This window comes from Suillus subaureus (assembly GCF_016647635.1).
Source record: "Suillus subaureus strain MN1 chromosome Unknown BJ212scaffold_2, whole genome shotgun sequence".
Taxonomy (NCBI): Eukaryota; Fungi; Basidiomycota; class Agaricomycetes; order Boletales; family Suillaceae; genus Suillus; species Suillus subaureus.
The window spans coordinates 482,176-499,807 of NW_024538558.1; the positions used below are offsets into that span (position 1 = coordinate 482,176).

At 47.2% G+C, this 17,632-nt stretch overlaps 6 protein-coding genes across 6 annotated transcripts; 5 read left to right on the forward strand and 1 right to left on the reverse strand.

The window, feature by feature from the left end:
* Positions 1-1,654: 1,654 nt before the first annotated feature.
* On the forward strand, positions 1,655-2,486 carry BJ212DRAFT_1565686 (Cerato-platanin-domain-containing protein; the record flags this gene model as incomplete). The annotated part of the gene is made up of 3 exons (XM_041341958.1): positions 1,655-1,900; positions 1,992-2,110; positions 2,165-2,486. The coding sequence occupies 2 exons, from the start codon at positions 1,655-1,657 to the stop codon at positions 2,085-2,087; spliced, it is 342 nt and encodes a 113-aa protein (XP_041198802.1). The 3' UTR covers positions 2,088-2,110; positions 2,165-2,486.
* Positions 2,487-3,912: 1,426 nt separating this feature from the next.
* On the forward strand, positions 3,913-5,881 carry BJ212DRAFT_1314720 (Las1-like-domain-containing protein). Its single transcript, XM_041334130.1, has 6 exons — positions 3,913-4,131; positions 4,182-4,496; positions 4,567-4,934; positions 4,983-5,351; positions 5,405-5,501; positions 5,550-5,881. The coding sequence occupies exons 1-6, from the start codon at positions 4,018-4,020 to the stop codon at positions 5,766-5,768; spliced, it is 1,482 nt and encodes a 493-aa protein (XP_041198803.1). The 5' UTR covers positions 3,913-4,017; the 3' UTR covers positions 5,769-5,881.
* Positions 5,882-5,971: 90 nt separating this feature from the next.
* BJ212DRAFT_1258973 (DUF500-domain-containing protein) lies at positions 5,972-7,870 on the forward strand (the record flags this gene model as incomplete). Its single annotated transcript, XM_041329986.1, has 8 exons — positions 5,972-6,035; positions 6,088-6,128; positions 6,181-6,304; positions 6,365-6,477; positions 6,591-6,712; positions 6,774-7,626; positions 7,680-7,750; positions 7,807-7,870. The coding sequence occupies 8 exons, from the start codon at positions 5,972-5,974 to the stop codon at positions 7,868-7,870; spliced, it is 1,452 nt and encodes a 483-aa protein (XP_041198804.1).
* BJ212DRAFT_1508970 (PIF1-like helicase-domain-containing protein) lies at positions 7,785-10,442 on the forward strand (the record flags this gene model as incomplete). The annotated part of the gene is made up of 9 exons (XM_041341636.1): positions 7,785-8,231; positions 8,511-8,693; positions 8,742-9,013; positions 9,143-9,196; positions 9,271-9,331; positions 9,463-9,580; positions 9,632-9,815; positions 9,943-10,209; positions 10,257-10,442. The coding sequence occupies exons 1-9, from the start codon at positions 8,105-8,107 to the stop codon at positions 10,440-10,442; spliced, it is 1,452 nt and encodes a 483-aa protein (XP_041198805.1). The 5' UTR covers positions 7,785-8,104.
* A 1,051-nt stretch (positions 10,443-11,493) lies between these two features.
* BJ212DRAFT_281496 (uncharacterized protein) lies at positions 11,494-13,115 on the forward strand. Its single transcript, XM_041342818.1, has 9 exons — positions 11,494-11,804; positions 11,864-11,875; positions 11,931-12,051; positions 12,113-12,436; positions 12,490-12,546; positions 12,622-12,723; positions 12,770-12,804; positions 12,856-12,905; positions 12,959-13,115. The coding sequence occupies exons 1-8, from the start codon at positions 11,736-11,738 to the stop codon at positions 12,859-12,861; spliced, it is 726 nt and encodes a 241-aa protein (XP_041198806.1). The 5' UTR covers positions 11,494-11,735; the 3' UTR covers positions 12,862-12,905; positions 12,959-13,115.
* Positions 13,116-14,081: 966 nt separating this feature from the next.
* On the reverse strand, positions 14,082-17,579 carry BJ212DRAFT_1565690 (uncharacterized protein). Its single transcript, XM_041341959.1, has 16 exons — positions 17,436-17,579; positions 17,360-17,380; positions 17,184-17,305; positions 17,057-17,127; positions 16,870-17,001; positions 16,573-16,819; positions 16,387-16,515; positions 16,256-16,335; positions 16,123-16,196; positions 15,764-16,067; positions 15,684-15,713; positions 15,546-15,632; positions 15,416-15,491; positions 15,133-15,362; positions 14,731-15,080; positions 14,082-14,276 (listed from the first exon to the last, which is right to left on the reverse strand). The coding sequence occupies exons 1-16, from the start codon at positions 17,564-17,566 to the stop codon at positions 14,126-14,128; spliced, it is 2,235 nt and encodes a 744-aa protein (XP_041198807.1). The 5' UTR covers positions 17,567-17,579; the 3' UTR covers positions 14,082-14,125.
* Positions 17,580-17,632: the final 53 nt, after the last annotated feature.

Genomic DNA, 17,632 nt, shown 5'->3' on the forward strand with positions numbered 1-17,632 from the left:
GAGTCGTTGTCGAAGGGTAAACCCAACAAGGGGTTCATACTAAGTTTCGGAAATAGACAAGCGTGAAGTCAATGTGGATTTATTGCTCGCGTTTACATAGTTTCGATCTCATTCCCGCAGACATCGTACCCTTTAACCATTCAAACTCCAAGTATTTGTTGCCACAGCAGAAGGATAGGCGACGGTAAAAGCTCTTCGTGAACTTTGAAAGAGGAAAGTCAGAAAGGATTGACAGTAGGGTTAGGGTCCCAGGACATTTGAATCAAGCACAACAGTCATGTACAACAGGACCAAACCACGTGTCGACGATGAGGACAACGTCGATGGTTTTGACGATGAAAGGCCGACCATTTTTTGATTATCTAGATGCGCTCATAAAGGCTAGCAGATGTCCTAGATAATTTTACTCCGTCCAAGGCCCTCGCGTCCTAACTCTCGACGTCATCTCCCTGCTGTGCACGAACCAACCTCGTCTCAAGCGTCGAAAAAAGTGATCTTCGTCCAATGCTGACTTGGGAGCTGATTTTTCGAAATTAGTTGCTGAAGAAATGGAGGCTCTTTGACGCGGTATTGCACAGCAAGAGGTGAACGAAGGTTTAAAAGGCGAACAACAGAAGAGCGGGAGTGCACCTTCGCAGCGGCATTGAAACTCGGGCGTTGGCTACCTGCTGTTCGTACCATTATTGACAAATTTTCTAGACTCACTCGGGACGCTCGCCACTTCGGCCACTGAGCCCAGGTCTCAGAGAGCCATACTTCTTATTGAACGTTCATCTGTACATGATCTGCTGTAAGTACCTTCATCTTCACATGCATCATCCCTACTCCACCCCTTCGAACCTCCTATTAAAAGGTCTAACGTCCGGTATTAGCTCTGCCCAAAGGTTACCATTGCCACGACGACGTCTAACTTCATTACTGGTTCCGAATCCACTATGGCCTCACACTCAAATTCTTCGGGTTAGCTCTCAATCACCATCTATACATACAGCCCCACCGATACCGCTACAAAATAGCCAGCCATCAAGCTTACTATGGGACTAGAAAGGAGCACCCGGAATTTGTTAGATAGTCCTCTTATCAACAAGAATCATAATGAGAGGCGCCAGCTCATGACAAGTGCGCTCAGGGCCTTCGCTGCATGGGATTTAGGCTATATCATATAGCGCTCTTAATTCACCCGTACTTGGCGGTCTCGCTCCTTTTAACTGTCTCATCGACACCAGCTGCATGATTTTCGCGCCACGCACCGGTCAAGCCCTGTTTTTTCTGCATCGTGTTCCGCGCGTGCCATTATAGATTCCATCATTTCCGTTAGCCGTAAGACACGTTCTAGGACCGGTAGCTCAGTCTCCCATTACACTCGCGCGTATATTTGATCCCCACCTTGACCATCGCTCTTCCCAGCACGAATTAATGACCTAAATGGCACGGTTATGACTTTCCGAGTGCGACGAGTCTCTCAAAACACCATACAACCACATGCACCGACATTTCAGGGTGCATGTATCCAACCGGGAAGTCGAAACATCAACGCATAAAAGGAGGCAACTTTTGAAAAGCAAACCTCACCTCGGGCCTCAACTTTGAGCTCATTCATTCCTCAGCTATACTGTCATACTTCATACACCTTACAAGCAAAGTGCATTGCATCATGAAATTTTCATCCGTCCTTTTCTCTTTCTCGATCTCCGTCTTTGTCCTTTCCTCTTTGGCGCAACCGACAGAAACCCTTTCATATGACACCACATATGATGACGCCTCTCTCTCCCTTTCCAGCATCGCTTGTTCAGACGGCACCAACGGGCTTGAGACAAAGGGATACACGACCCTTGAATCACTTCCTACATTCCCTAACGTTGGCGGTGTCTATACCGTGGCGGGCTGGAATTCCGCTGCAGTGCGGAACCTGCTATAATGTCGCATACGGAAATAACGTCGTTGCCATCCTCGCGGTTGACATATCCAAAGCCGGCTTCACCATTTCAGAGACAGCGATGAACACCTTGACTGGTAATTTGGCCGCTGAGCTGGGAAGAGTGGATGTTACGGCAACCCAAGTGAATGCGTCAGTATGTGGCTTGTAGTTGCATTGTGTCGGAGTGTGTCGGTACGTATGCTATTGCAAGTCTGTTATGCCTCCATTGAACATTTGCCCCTTCAGCAAGTTCCCTCTGCGTCTGAGTGCCAGATAGACGATATTGGGACCTGGGACTTACAGTTTCGATGGACTTGAACCACCTATCAAAATTAGCTGAATGAACGAACGGCAAGACTTTCACCTGGTGAAATTACTTCTATATGTAGGCTACGGTTATTTTGGACTTATCGATTTACAATTGTACATACCTGCATCGTCCATAGATAGTTTACGTGCGGTGTCATGGATTTGACCTGACGGTGTTGCCGACCAACTGTAAGTAGATATCGCAGTATAGACATTCGGATTTCATGAACACTCGGTTAGGCACCATCCAATCACAATCGCTTATGTCACCAATACGCGAGACATCCTTGCAAAATACATTTTTTCCTCTTTTTCATACTTAACAACCTTCAGCCAGCTTTGCCTTTGCAGAGTAACTCTTAGCCAGCCTGCCTTGGCTTTGGGTATTCGGGTGGATGGGAGACGAAAGGCATACTAGGAGTTCAATTAAGCCGGAGCGCCTCCCAGACTCTATGCCACTGCCTTTCGAGGCGGCTTGGGAGGTGCTTGACTATGCAACTCTGACATATTCGAGTGTAATCGGTAGTAAAAGAACCACTTCATTCAATCATGATTTCTTTGGAGGACCGTACTTTTAGAAGATCACCAGTCAAGGAGGAATCTGGAGGATCCGCCGCGGCCCAACCCAATGTTTGAGTTTCCTGTCCTAGTGGTGGCGGCCTAAGTACCAGTCTTCAGCCGCCAGCGCTCACTGAGCTTCAGCAGCAAATATTTGGAGTTGGTTCTCTTGATCGTTCAACGGCGTGCATAATCGACTAGGAACAACCTTGATCACAAGCTATGCATGTCAGGTCCTTGCCTCAAAATTCTGATGATGTGCTATGACCATCGACGTGGCGCTGCGAGCATGGCGCAACTCTTGCGCAAATGATGGGACATCAATGTATCACCTTTGAGCAACTGGTAGTCCAGAAGCATAAGTTGGAGATATGACGAGTATAAGGTACGGGGTCCACGTTTGAGATGATGAATTGGTGCGCGAGTTAGTTCGTTCAGCGTCTGAGTTGGGTACACTTCCTCCTCCATCCCCCCCTCAGCTCACCTTCGAGCTTCCTCCCCCTTTATCCTTATAACCTCTTTCTTGTCCTAGTATGGCGACATGCTTGAAAGCATCAGACTATTGAATGAATTTCGCTAGTGCCTCTATCCCCTTCTCCGTACACAGAATCTCGTTGTGTATGATGTTGTGGGATACTTCGCGCAAGTGGATGCGTTGGCGTGTGAATAGCGGACAGTCGCGTACGATGTGTTCTGCAATGTGCTCGGCTTGGCTCTCCATATGAACAGCTAGTAGGTTCAGTCGGTACGAATGAAGTGTAGTAGTATAGTACTCTCTCTCCGATGAATCCATGTCCTGTGCGACAGTGTAAGACGGCCATAAACTTCGTGAGGGATATTAATGGTGAGGGTGTTTACGGGATTCGTGTTAGTAGAAGTCTATTTGCGAGGGCGGAACTCTCAGACTGCGCTGCCACGTCTCTGTTCCAACTCTCCGTCCATCGCCGTAGTGCTTCTTCCTACGGCGTGTGTTTGCGTAGGTTAGGTGGAGTGCATCATCACCGTCCAGTGGCTTCCTTCACGAGCTTGTCAACGCATTCAAAAGCGAAGGACGAGAAAGTGACTGCATTAATGGAATAGCACTTTTAAAAAGTACGAGACAAAGCTGAAGCAATGGATTCCTTTAAGAAATTTAATCTTCGCACCGCCACTTCGCGCTTGGCCTTTGCTTGTATTCGGAAGACAAATCTTTAATCGTCCACAAATTTTCATCGTTCAGGTCGGCACTGCAAATGAGACTGCCACGACGTGTGCCATGGGCAAGTATGAATGAGCTTGATCAGCTCTGTTCGTGGGTTTTCATGGACGAAGGCGATCTCGAGGCGAAACGATTCGCAATTAACAGAGTGAGCCTCACTTGAATTAACATTCTCGACGGTCGTCTGACAGAATCTAGTTGTCGGCATGGAGAGCTGTGACTGCATTACCTCATGCGTTGGAGTCTACTCTATCCATCCTAACGGCCCGGTTGATTGATACTTCTGAAACGCAGCAGAATTCCTCCTGGTTGACTCTAAGGCAGAACTATGCTACTGCAATCATCCGAATGGTAAATGGTCTCGTGGATCCTTTACAGGCGGGAGCATATGCGAGATCTATAGCGTCTATTGCCGCCCAACTAGGATTACCTTCTTGGTTAGTGGAATTGAGGCATGCAGCCACACACGAAGACCTTCCCAGCCTTGAAATGCTCAGGGAAGCAGCACGGGAGGTGAGCTTCTCTATGAGAAATGGGGAAGATTATATTCTTACTGTGGTTCATGTTTGGTGCGCGCGGTCAGTCACTGACATGGTTGTTGCACAATTACTTTCTTCCCACTATAAACCCTTCAGCTCCTAGACCGAGTACGGCTCCACCTTTACGATCGGTTGCTCCAGTTTTAAAGCAATACAAGACACTGCTGAAGATTGTTACGCGTGATACTTCCCTCCGCAAACAAAATCAGCCCAACATCGATGCGATCATGCGAGATATCGAGCGATGGCTCGCAGAAGCTAAGCTAGCTGCAGATTTCGCAGCTGATGCGTACGGGTGGGACACCATCGATGGTAATGACGTCGGACAAGAGGATCCTAGAGAAAAGTGGGCTCTAGAAAGACTTTGTGATGCCTTGATTGAGAAGGGTGCTCTGGTATCTCTCTCACAAAAGTATGTATTTTCGCAGATTCCGGGCTTCCCATTGATTAGAACACTTAGGAAAAGAAACATTCCGTCTAACGAATTTGTACCTCTTCACCCGTCGCTTGTGTTATGGACTCCGTTGTTGGCACATACACACACATACCATCCTACCTTCCCATCTGTTCTAACTACTCGGATTGTGGAAAACCTTCTTTACGAGCAGCCAAACACAGGATTTGACATGGATGTCGTTTCGTTGGAAGCAGACGAATCGCAAAACGACCCTTCGTTTCATCTGGCTCTCGCGAAATGGGCTGCGTGGGTTATCAATGCATATGACAATGGTCAGGAAAATGGGGAGTTGAGCCTCAGAAAGAATGTAATTATTTTACTTGCTGCTACCCTTGCTCCCGGTAAGACAGAAGGGGCAAAGAAGATCGATGTGTGAGTAGAAATTTGATATCCAGCTGTTTCATTGATGCAACAGTATGCAACAGGTTGACTGCTCTCCTCGGGGCGGTGAGCTCGGGTTTCACGGAACTGCAGAAAGCATCTGATATGCTTCTCTCTGCAACGCATCCATTACAACCGCAGGTGAGTAAATCGAGGGCCAATCCCACCTCCTTTCTTGATGAATTGTAGCATTGGGATCCGGGTGATCTGACAGTAATGAATGAGCGACTTCGTTCTCTAATGTCTCTTGATGGTGAATCTCAAAAATACACGGATGATCTAGACTCAGCGCCCACTACATTATTGCCAACGCAGGGTTCAGATATAGGCGGGTGGAGATTACTGGACCATCACAGCGGCTGGAAGTCGTGTCCTATAGGCGTTTACTATCCAAATCACGCTGCATAGTAGACAATTTAATGTTCTTTGCATACTATATCTTGCAGTTACCTTGTCCTGTCACCCAGGTCACAGTCACGCCACTTCCATGCTGCGCATTATTAATTTATTACTACTCAGTTTCCCCGTTCCCAGCAGGTGCATGATTCGAGTTGCACTGGAGCATAGGCGCTCCAAGTCCTTACTTCTCTCCTTTGTTTTAGCAGTGAACTATGAAGTTCAACACACCGCTACCACAGACGCTACCTAAAGAATGCACTAAGGCAGCAAAAATTTGTGAGTATCTGCCAGCTTCTTTGTGGGCCAGTGGCGCTGACACTTTGCCCAGTTTCTTCATTCGTGGACAACAAGAATAATGGTCTTGACGGTGTGAGTATAGCTATTGGCAGCACAGGAAGTGAAATCTCAATCGACATATCAGGTCATTCCTCGGAGTGTGTTAGAGAACGCCAAGGGATTCGCCATCTTCACTGTTTTCAAAGCAGGCTTCCTCTTCTCGGCAAGAGCGGGAACAGGGATCGTCATAGCGAAGCTTGATGACGGATGTGGGCACTTCGCATATTACGTATGCACCAGTACCGCTCACAGGGTTTATTAATGGTTAGCATGGTCTGCTCCAAGTGCTATAGGCTCAGCTGGCGTAGGCGTTGGTGGACAGCTTGGTGCAGAGATGACGGATTTTCTGATTATCCTCAATTCCACTTCGGTCGGTCTCCATGTTTCCCGAATCTCTGGGCTTCGTCGCTGACCATGTCATTGTAGGCTGTTGTATGTCGATTTTTATTTGATTTCAATGGTCATTAAACGCTTATCCGTGTTCTTGTGACTTAGAGATCCTTCATGTCTGCTGGCAACCTCACTTTGGGAGGCAACATAAGTGTTGCGGTGGGTCCTCTTGGGCGGAATGGCGAAGCGATCGGATCCGTGAATTCAAGCGGCAAGGTTGCTGCAATGTAAGCTCACCACCCCCCATCCACAATACGCCAATTAACAACTCAAACTTGAATTATCCAGGTACAGCTATTCTAAAACGCGAGGCTTATTTGGTGGAGTTTCCATAGAGGGCTCTGTCATCGTTGAACGTCAGGATGCAAATACATTAGCATACAAACAAGACGTGACTGCGAAAATACTTCTCAGCGGAGCAATCCCTTGTCCGGAATGGGCTTCACCCCTTGTGAAGACACTCGAATCGTGCACCGGTTTGCCAGGAACTCGGAAGTGGGTCGACGACGGAGCACGGGAACAGCCTGGTTACGCATTTGCGACCCCAAAGAGTGAAAGCAGTACGCCTTCCTTCTTGAGCAGGAAGAAGAAAGGAGTTGATTTTCCCCCGGAACACTGGGGAAAGAGAAGTGAATCTGGATCGTATTTTGCTAGCGGGGGAGCGGACGTCGATGTTGGCCCTACTCCGTGGGATGTCTACGACCGTGTCCCACAGTCAGGGTCTGATTTTGATACAAAGTTTAAATCTGACCCTGCACCTCCTTCGCAAAGTTACCACCGGTCTTTTAACAGTGTCTCTGCGCCACCAGGTGCAAAGGACCGATATGACCCCGCATCACCGTTCAACTCCCTGCCACCATTTAGCTCTGCACACTCAGGCTTAAGCGACAAAAGTGGTGCTCATTCGCGCTCAATGAGCGTACCACCTGTCAAACAATCTTACAATCAACATTCCTTGGCGGATTATACAAACCCTTTCGCTTCCAGCTCACCACCGGACGACAATTTCTTCGAATCAGACAATCGTACGAGCTCCCGCGCGGCGCCATTCATAAAAACTAAAGCGGAATTGGCATCGTCTGTTGCTCCTGGTGAAGGTGTCAGTCGTGCGATAGCACTCTACGATTTCAACGCAGTTGAAGTATAAAAATTTCTCCCATGATGATGAGCAACTGTTTACCGAATTCCATGTAGGCTGGCGACCTTTCTTTCTCTAAAGGGGACGTAATTATTATAACAAAGAAGAGTGATAGTACCGATGACTGGTGAGTTTATCTACCTACTTCCACGTCGATATTGGTAATTTTATGACTTGAACCAGGTGGACCGGAAAGGTCGGTGGCAAAGAGGGAATATTCCCGGCTAATTTTGTGGAAACTGTATAAGTACAATGGCAGCGCATTCCCATTGATCAAGCATCATTCCTATGTATCGAGTATCTCGTTGTACATTTAGTCCACATTGTCAACTGTATTTGTTGTAACACGTATTAACGGCATGCACATATGCTTGGATATATACGTGTGTTTGGATTCTAGAATGACAAACATGAGAACGCGCGCGTTACTTCTTCTCCTATCCACAAGTTCGAACCGGGTCTGCAGGTTGGAATCGCTCCAATGCCAAAGGTAGCAAAGAAGTACTACGCTGTGAGGATTGGCCGCGAAGGACCACGAATATACGACTCCTGGCCTGGGGTGAGTTTTTTTCTCAAGTTCAGTCAAAACGAGCCCCCTTTCTTAATGTGTCCATTTCAGTGCAACGCAAACGTGAGCATAAATTAGACCATGACTGATAGATGCCAACCTATAATGCAACAACAGGTTTCGCGTTGGCCTGGTGCCGTTCACAAGAGCTTCCGGTCTCGCCTTGAGGCTGAAGAGTGGCTTGCGTTAACTGGACCAAGTAAGTAATTCAACAACTAATGATGATGCGGCTGATTCTTGGAAGTCTTGTTACCGGCTTCGAGTAAGGAATCTATATCGTCTAGTGGACCCAGCGTGCCACCGACCTTTGAGCCAAGAGTGGCAAGATCCAATCAAGCAAAAGCAGAAAGGCAACCACCAATCCTTGAAGGACGCGACCAGACTCCCATTGAGACATCTACACCTGGACCTTCATCGGAGGGTATTGTTCTTTCAGCAGAGCAAAAAGACGTGCTTCGGAGGGTCGGGCGCGGCGAGAATGTGTTCTTTACCGGATCTGCGGGTGCGTAATTCAAGCTGACCTGCCTGCATTATCGATGACTCTGTCTAGGCACCGGTAAATCTGTTCTCTTACGGGAAATAATTCGAGCGCGCGGTGGGCGGGGTCACCCTGGCCTTGCCATAACAGCCTCAACAGGAATAGCATCGGTTAACATTGGCGGAACTACCGTGCATTCGTGGGCGGGTATCGGGCTTGGTCTAGAAGACGCGAAGAAACTCGGGGGTAAATTTCTGGGCCAGCCGAAGTTTGATCGGGTCAAGCAACGGTGGCAATGCGTTCAAACTCTCATAATAGATGAAGGTTTGCGGTATACGGTTATTGTCTTATGAGAAGGCTGATTGTATCATTACGCAGTATCTATGATCGACGGAAAGCTCTTTGATAAACTGGTATGGTGCTACCGAAGCATTGTAATCACATACTGCTGACGTTACTTCTGAATAATGTAGGATGCCATTGCTCGCATTGTAAGGCGATCAGACAAACCTTTTGGTGGCATACAAGTACAATCTTAATAATTTCTCCTTGACTTCAGGCTTCTGATGTGTTTGCAACCTGTAGCTGGTACTTTCGGGAGACTTCTGTCAGCTTCCTCCAGTGCCGGATCGTGGTAAGAACGGGATCCAAATACCATCCACGTTCGCATTTGAAGCGGAAAGTTGGAGTTGTTGCATCAAGCAGCCTATAGTGCTAACACAAGTTTTTCGGCAAAAAGAGCAAAGTGAGCGATAATTTTCGATTCTGCCTTCACCCACCTACTTGAATTTAGAATTTGTCGACATGCTCAATGCGATGCGTTTTGGAAAGTTGGATAAAGCTTCTATCCAAGCTTTTCAAAGTCTTTCTCGCCCAGTAGGGTATGATGATGGTATTGGGCCAACACAGCTGTACGGTGTGGTTGTATGGTTGCGTTATTTTAGACTCAAAACCTCCCATAGGTACCCCACTCGCTCAGAGGTTGATTCAGCAAACCAAAGAAAGCTTATTTCACTGCCTGGGGATGGAATTCAATACCCGGCGGCCGACACACCTGGACGCGATTCGAACGACAATTTTGTTTCATTCGAACAGATGGGGCGCTTGTTAGAAAGGCTTGTAGCACAACGAGTCATTCATTTAAAAGTGAGTACTCCTTTTGTTTCCATATCCGTTATCTCACAAATCGCAGGTCGGTGCACAAGTCATGTTGATCAAGGTAATGTGAGGTGCTTCTAACGCGAGCTCCTGAGTTCAACACATAACTCCATAGAACATGGTGCAGGGGCAGCTGGTAAACGGGTCTGTGGGGCAAGTGGTCAGATTTAGTACTTCTGAGGAGGCCATGCAAACCGCTACTCCAATTGCCACGGAAGAAGGTCTCAAAGGTGGTCTATCCACGAAGTCCGAGCTCCCTGCCAACTACGACAACTCGCAATGGCCTGTTGTCCGATTCACGTGTGGCAAAGAAATGCTGTGTGTACCAACTGACTTCACGGTCGATAATGCAGATGGTGGTATAGAGGCGAGAAGACGACAGGTGAGCCTTCTGACTTTCGCTTAAAATCGGTGAATGAACAAAATCAGGTTCCCTTAATATTAGCTTGGGCACTGAGTGTCCATAAGTCTCAGGGGCAAACTCTTGAAAGGGTAAAAGTGGATCTTGGGCGAACTTTTGAGAAAGGCCAAGGTAAATCTTTCCTGAAGACTTATCCCGTGCGTTCACTGTCGCCTTCTCAGCATATGTTGCACTTTCTCGTGCTACTAGCATGAGCACCTTGGAAGTATTAAATTTTCTTCCAAACAAGTAAGCGTTCAAAATCTGCTTTGCCATGTTTGAACTGACCACGTCTTGTTGTGGCTGCAAGAGTAATGGTGCATCCTCGCGTATTGGAGTGGCATAACAATATGGAATGCGAAATGCTGAGTGACCAGATGTACGTGGATGACGAGTCCGAAGCCATGGACAGAGACGAATCTCGGGAAGCCTACTGGACTTGATGTGTATTATTGACAATAGTATATCTAATAACTCGTCAACATCATGCTGAACATACACTTGAGAATGGCAAAAGAAAATACAGCAGTAAGTGGATCATCGTATTATCCTTACGGAAGGAATCAGTTAACATCGCGATCCCCACAGCACTGGTATCCTCCCCATTGCGCGTTGGTCACGACACACTGAAACTCGGTGCGCACGTTAAACGTTAAACGTTTGCAAATCTCTCTTGCCCTAGCCTGCTCTCGAACATCTTTGAGTATCTCCATTAGTAGTACCAGGAAAGGGCATACTATCCCAAGACATCAGAGGGAGTCGTCAGCCAATGACGGATCTTGCTCCATTGTCTCCTGTCGTCTGCATTCCAGGAACTTGGCAATTTCGAGGGATCAACGACATAACTGGATCCAAGAATGCTTCAGCTCAAAGGAAGGGAAAGACCTTATACAACAGCAGGCGGTCTACGGTCTGCAGTTCGGCATGGTATTTACGAATGCCGTTGGCAATACGAAACAGGTCTCCAGATGATATATCGCCCTCGACTTGGAGGAGGTTTGAGACGACAATCCACGTTTGAGCCTCAGCCTCCGAGTCGGTGAGCGTGGTCAGTGTTGTGTATTTGTGCATGAGAATGATGGGATGGCTTGAATTTCGGATAGTTTATGATAATGTTGACGATAGCTTGGGTCATAGATGAGACTGAGGACTCAACGAATCATCGTCGACCCACATTCATTCAACTAACTCGGTGGAAAGGCGATATACAGTTTTTGAATTATGTAATTGTACGTGCCGATGCGTGAGAACAGAGTACAGGCCGGGGTCTTTAAGCGGAACTAGCACTTAACTCGATGTTTCAACGTTGCAACTTGGGCCCCAGGCTGATGCTACTATCACGTAATATAGAACGCACAACGAGTTCCCAATATTGTAACAAGCAGGCTACCTAAGTGTGACTCACGTATCCAATAGCTTGTAACCCGCTTTGTCCTATTCCCTCAAGCTTAACGTTCAAATAGTGTAGACGTTCTGCAGAACCTTCAAGCAGTCTACAGTTGGTGGTCATGCCAGCGCAATTTTACGCCGTGCGTATTGGCCGCGAAGGCCCAAAAATGTACTCGAACTTCTACGATGTAAGTCCCTTGAAGCTATCGACATGTAACTTAGGTCGACTATTGACGCGCGGCAATAGTTCCGGGCTACAGTAAGTATGCCCTCGCCGACTCAGCGCAACCTCCGTCAATTGATTATTGTTTGAGACCCTTGGTCTTAGCGGTGCTAGCGGGAAGGGGTTCGACACATTGGAGGAAGCAACAGCTTGGCTTACACTGACAGATGTACCCACATCTGGCGTGTCTGTAACTCAAACGACTACTAGTAGTACGTGTACATTCTTAGTTCTGGCCCTTTGAATGTGGTAACATGCTGTACTGTTCGACAGCCACAGTTACATGGGATGTAAGGTCTGAAATCCATCATTCAGCCTTAACGTCTACGAGCACGACGGTTTCTTTTGAATCTGCAAGACGCTATCCAGAACCTCAACCCGGTTGTCATTGGGTAGAGTACGAATCGCCCTTGAATACGCCACAGACGATACCAAATAGTGACAGACTTACGCCTCCTCCGCCATACATCCCCTTGCAAGAAGCCGAACTTCCCCCTCCGCTTCCCCCTCCACCAGAAATTGAGTTGTCTGAAGAGCAGCAACGGGTTCTCCGACTCGTTGAAAGTGGCAAAAACATATTTTTCACAGGTCCAGCCGGTAAGCTTGCATATCCGCTTTTTAAGATAAGTAATCAACGCATAACTTTCCAGGAACCGGAAAATCAGTTCTATTGAGAGCAATAATAAAATTGCTGCAATATAAGTTCGGTGAGGTTGCTATTACCGCACCTACAGGCATAGCAGGCGTGAACATCGGTGGTTCAACCATTCACTCCTGGGCAGGCATAGGGTTGGGCAAGGAAACTGTCGAGGTGTTGGTGGGTGCTCTAAGTTCAAAGACGGTCAAACGGTGGATGGACACTCGTGCCCTTGTAATCGATGAAAGTACGTTTGACCTACGATGTTAGACAACTGTGCTAACGTCTGGCAGTTTCGATGCTGGACGGCCGTTTATTTGACAAGCTCGTATGGTTTCATGCCTGCACTACATCTTCATCTAACTAATTGGGCAGGAAGAGCTAGGTCGGATTGTCCGAAAAAGCCATCGCCCTTTTGGGGGTATACAGGTAATAGTTGTTATGCCCTTGTATTACCCTTCAGTTACTGACAGGTTGAATAGCTTATCCTATCAGGCGATTTCTTTCAGCTTCCACCTGTTCCCGAGCAAGATTCCACGACGATAATACCTCCTACCTTTACTTTCGATGCGCTATCTTGGTCTCGATGTGTTGACGAGCCAGTTGTACCGACAAAAGTTTTCCGCCAGAAGGACACTAGTGAGTACTTCGGATTCCATGCAGCTTTCTGGACATCTTACAGAGATGCAGAGTTTATTGACATGCTCTCTGCGACGAGGTCAGGACAATTGGAAGATTGGCACATTCAAGAGTTCTTCAAGTTGAGCCGTGAGGTTAAATACTCCGATGGCATAAGTCCAACTCAATTGTGCGTTTTTAAACTCCCTCGCTCCGTGTGATGTATCAGTAGTCATTATCATCCATAGGTTTCCACTAAAGAGCCAGGTTGAGTTATGCAATAAAACGCATCTCGACGTATTACCCGGGGAAATATTTACTTATCACCGCCATGGAGTCTAGAGGCTTTAATATGTATGGAGACCGAATACTGGTCGATGCTGCAGAGCGGTTGTTAGAAAGACTAGTTGCTCAGCGAGAGATATCTCTAAAGGTTAGTTGCGACTTGCTATGTGTCTAAATGTGTTACCTAATTCACTACACACTCAGGTCGGCGCACAAGTAATGCTTCTTAGAGTGAGTATCCAGAAATGACTGTACTGGCTAAGCCTGATCCACACCTCCAAAGAATCTTTTGCAAGGCAGGCTGGTCAATGGCTCACTTGGCAAAGTGGTTGACTTCATCACCACACATGAAGCGATTAAGCGCCTTATCGACATTGCCGACATTGAGGCGAAACCTTTGCGTTCCCAAAATGGCGACTTTCTTCCTACTATTAATGCGAGGACTGATGGTAAAAACACAGAAGTCCAGTACGAAGGCCTATTGGCTCTCAATGGACACGTATTTGGAAGACATGAAAGGTTTCCGCTCGTCAAATTCACCAACGGGCTACACCTTCTCTGTGCGCCCTTACCATTTGATGTCCAGGGCCTGAAAGGCAACTGCGAAGCACAACGAGTACAAGTACCTCTCGTGCTTTCCTGGGCAATGTCCATTCACAAGGCTCAGGGCCAAACCATGAGTCGAGTAAAGGTTGATCTGAGGAGGATCTTTGAGAAGGGGCAAGGTGAACGATTGAGCCCATATCTTATTGTCTATGGAAGTTGATCTGCCTTTGGGAAGCATATGTTGCCCTTTCGAGAGCTACAAGCCTGGAAGGACTGGAGATCGTCGGTTTTGATCCTTCAAGGTTTGGAATGAAGTTGGGAATTGTTGCTGGGCATATCGACTGACATGTTCTTCCAGAGTATTGGCTCACCCACGCGTCATCGAGTGGCAGGCTTCCTGGCAAGCCCAGCGAGCTCGAGAGGAGGAAATGGATATGGACTGGGTGATTGAGCAATATCACTCATCAACAGATATCCTTTTGTAACATTTAGCTGCACAATGTCATGGATTTGTAGATGCACAAAGGCCATTAATTCATTGATCACAAGTAACAACATGTATATTTCAACACGGTTCGTGCCTAATATTGTAGACGCCAATTATCCAGAGAAACACAGAATTACCCTGAGCGAGAGTGTTTGGTTAAAAGTTTAAAAGTTTCATCTTGAAACTCGATGCACAAGAAAGAGGTAACCCTATTGTATTAGTTCACTTGCCACGTCGCCCGCAGGAGAGATGGGAAGCGACAGCGCTGAAGGTGATAAGGGTGGCGAAATGTCTATCTCCGATTCTGTGCGCTTTGACGCGGAACCGGTGGGCGATGGCGATGACTCATCATCTCCGCCCTGAGCAATTCGTGATGGCAACGGGGGAATTTCCATGTTAACGCGTGTCGGCGAAGTTGGGTTTGCACGAAGGGAAGGATGTATGCTGCCTGTCGGTCGTGTGGGGAGACGAGGAGTGAAGTCATCTGGGCTTCTCGGGGATCGAGGCCTTGGAGGAACACTGCCAATCTTCGTGTGTGATGAACCATACGAATACACAGGAATAGGTTCACCAAGTGGCGCAGCAGGCAGAGGAGGGGAGTTACTGGCAGGCGGGAGATCCTCGAAAATCTCTCGGGCATTGTTAATCATGTCCTCCATTAGCGTATCCTGAATTCAGAAAAATTAGCTGAGGCAACCCAAGTAATAAAGAATGACTAACTTTCCATGACTGAACACTCAAAAGGTCACCGCCCTTTGGAATTTCATCTTCACCAAAGATGACGGCGCCAAATACAATCGCCAGGTTTTTTGCGTCCATCTTGTTCTTATCCGCATTGGATGCCACCCGGGTTAGATGCTCAACTAGAGCGCGCAGAGTCGCGCGGTGGACGGCAGGTAGCCGCCGTATCTTCGAACGCAGGAGGGCAAAGTGATTCGACTGGTGTTCCGCTTAATACAAGGTCAGATGGTTTTCTGGATGGTTTACGCTCCCGAGTGCTTGCCTCGATCCCCCGTATGCTCTATACGATCCTGCAGTGGAAATCTAAACAATGGTTCCGAAAGCTCGCGCAAATACAACTAGAAATGAAACATCATTGTCGTGGCATCACAGTTGCCAGAAAAATACAATACCTTTAATAGTGAGGATACAGCATAAATATCGTCAGTGAGGTTGTTAAACTTGAAACCGGCTTCGTTTCGCTCTATCTTATGTTGTAGCTGCGGAATGCTGATGAAAAGCATGTGATATGGAAAAGCTGATAGACTTACATCCTGTACAATAGCATGCCTGCCAGATATCTTGCTATAACTATCAACATCTGAAGTCAGAAAATTGCACCAGGACTTACCCTATAAATGCCTTCTGCGTCTAACCCTCTCTGATCTACTTCTTCCACACAGATACGCAAAATTTTTGGAACATCGCCTTCCCCAAGGCCTCGAGCAGTCGCATAATCCACCAGACTAAAGCCGAAGATGAGGTCGTTGCATTCGCCAACATTGTAGTTATAGTAAAGTATTGGCTTGGCTATTGCCGATGCCAGTGAACGAGGAATGAAGGCCGTGACAAGTGATACATCTTTTTCTGGGGAGATCCTGTCGACCACGGAACGTCCGTGTGATGATAACTGTGTCTGTGTCGTAGTAGTCGCACTACCGACAAAATTCAGAAATGCGAACGCAAGTGATGCAATCAAAATATACGCACGTCATGTTATCAAGATATTTCTCCAGGACATTTTTGACTGTATTCGAATATTCATAAACAAAGGTCTCCAGACTCTGAATGGTGCCTACTAGTCAGCTGCCAGTAGATGATATCTGCTACATAAGAAAGTTACCTTGTAACCACTTGCAAGGATCTTAGTGCGCCTGAGTCTAAGGGTCTCTAGCCAATGCACGCCCTTCCGATATTCCCTATCTGTGCTAAAATTAACTTCGCACGGCTTGCGTACACCGACGCGTCACTTACCAGCCTCATCAGCTTCTCGTTTCGCACGGACAGCACGAAGCGCACTATTTTCTGACCGTACACCCAAGCTCTCTTTCACAGTACCGCTTTTATCTAAGAATGTGATAAGCTGATTAAGCTGTTTCTTTCCTATAGGCGCTTGATTGAGTCAAGTCGGAATCAATATATGCTGTATTTATGCCATACCGTGTTGAGCAAAATCAGAAAATGTGCCCGAAGTAGACGGTGACCGATTACGTGGTCCAGGCGCGCTTCCAGAGGGCCGTCTATCAAGAGGGCGTAATGGCTGAGGGGCAGTGACAACAGGCCGGGATGGCAAACTAGGATTTGACCGCGAAGTACTCAAGGTAGTTCCGCTTTGTTCTGAATATGGCGTAGTACTAGTAGTAGATATTGAATGCGGCGGCGTGGCGGCAGCGGCAGCCTTGTGATCCTTGAAACACATTGTAGGTGACTGCAAGAAATTACTACTTCGGTACTGACCTCGACTTCTTGGCATTTTTTCAGGTATGTGCGCTTCAGCTTTGGTAGTGTATTCTCAACATAGTCAGTGTAGGCACTGCCAGACTCTTTTAAATCCTCTTTGATGCGTTTGCGCGTACGTTCCTGCGTCTCCTAACATTGAGCGATTAGAGATTCGACAAAACGCTGAAGGAGGGGGTATACATACCCTGAGTGACGTCAAGGCATTAACAACATCTACCGTAAGCGTTGCGAGAAATGCTTGTCTGGTTTGTGCTTCTGTATCGCCTGTAAGGGACTACTACTATAAGGTCTGATATTGAAGTAAGACCGACCTCTCTCGATGTTATCCCGAACTTCATTCCACGCTCTCCTTGAAGTGCTAAGTTCTGTCCGATCGTCTAAATAGTTGTCGATGGATTTCACTTTCCGATGAAGTTTGAGCAAGGACTCGATGCTAAAACGCGTGTCAAAGCGTATTCCGGAATAATATATACCAAATATCGCTCACTACACTTCTTCGATACGTTTTCTACGGGAATCATACCACTGTTAGACGGTGTATTGGGATGACTGAGTGGACGAACCTTTCTTGGAAGAAGCTTAAATATGAATCTGTTAAGACCTTGAGGTGATGTTCAAACAGGGGAATTGGTCCGTGTTGCGACTCTGAAGAGGATGGCCTAGGTGCAAAGGACTCCGCGATTGGAGCAGCCATGACAGTGTTGAGCAAGTTGTTTAGACATGCTCCTGATTTCCCCACAACATCCAAATAGGGATACAC

Coding starts and splice junctions, on each gene's coding strand:
- BJ212DRAFT_1565690 (XM_041341959.1), bottom strand. CDS start 17,566: ATGGCTGCTCCAATCGCGGAGTCCTTTGCACCTAGGCCATCCTCTTCA. Junction 15,363..15,415: donor AGAGCATACGGGGGATCGAG/GCAAGCACTCGG, acceptor CCTTGTATTAAG/CGGAACACCAGTCGAATCAC. Junction 15,081..15,132: donor TGAGTGTTCAGTCATGGAAA/GTTAGTCATTCT, acceptor TTCTGAATTCAG/GATACGCTAATGGAGGACAT.
- BJ212DRAFT_1314720 (XM_041334130.1), top strand. CDS start 4,018: ATGAGACTGCCACGACGTGTGCCATGGGCAAGTATGAATGAGCTTGAT. Junction 4,497..4,566: donor TCAGGGAAGCAGCACGGGAG/GTGAGCTTCTCT, acceptor GCGCGCGGTCAG/TCACTGACATGGTTGTTGCA. Junction 4,935..4,982: donor CTGGTATCTCTCTCACAAAA/GTATGTATTTTC, acceptor TAGAACACTTAG/GAAAAGAAACATTCCGTCTA.
- BJ212DRAFT_281496 (XM_041342818.1), top strand. CDS start 11,736: ATGCCAGCGCAATTTTACGCCGTGCGTATTGGCCGCGAAGGCCCAAAA. Junction 12,052..12,112: donor AACTCAAACGACTACTAGTA/GTACGTGTACAT, acceptor ACTGTTCGACAG/CCACAGTTACATGGGATGTA. Junction 12,724..12,769: donor TGCCCTTGTAATCGATGAAA/GTACGTTTGACC, acceptor AACGTCTGGCAG/TTTCGATGCTGGACGGCCGT.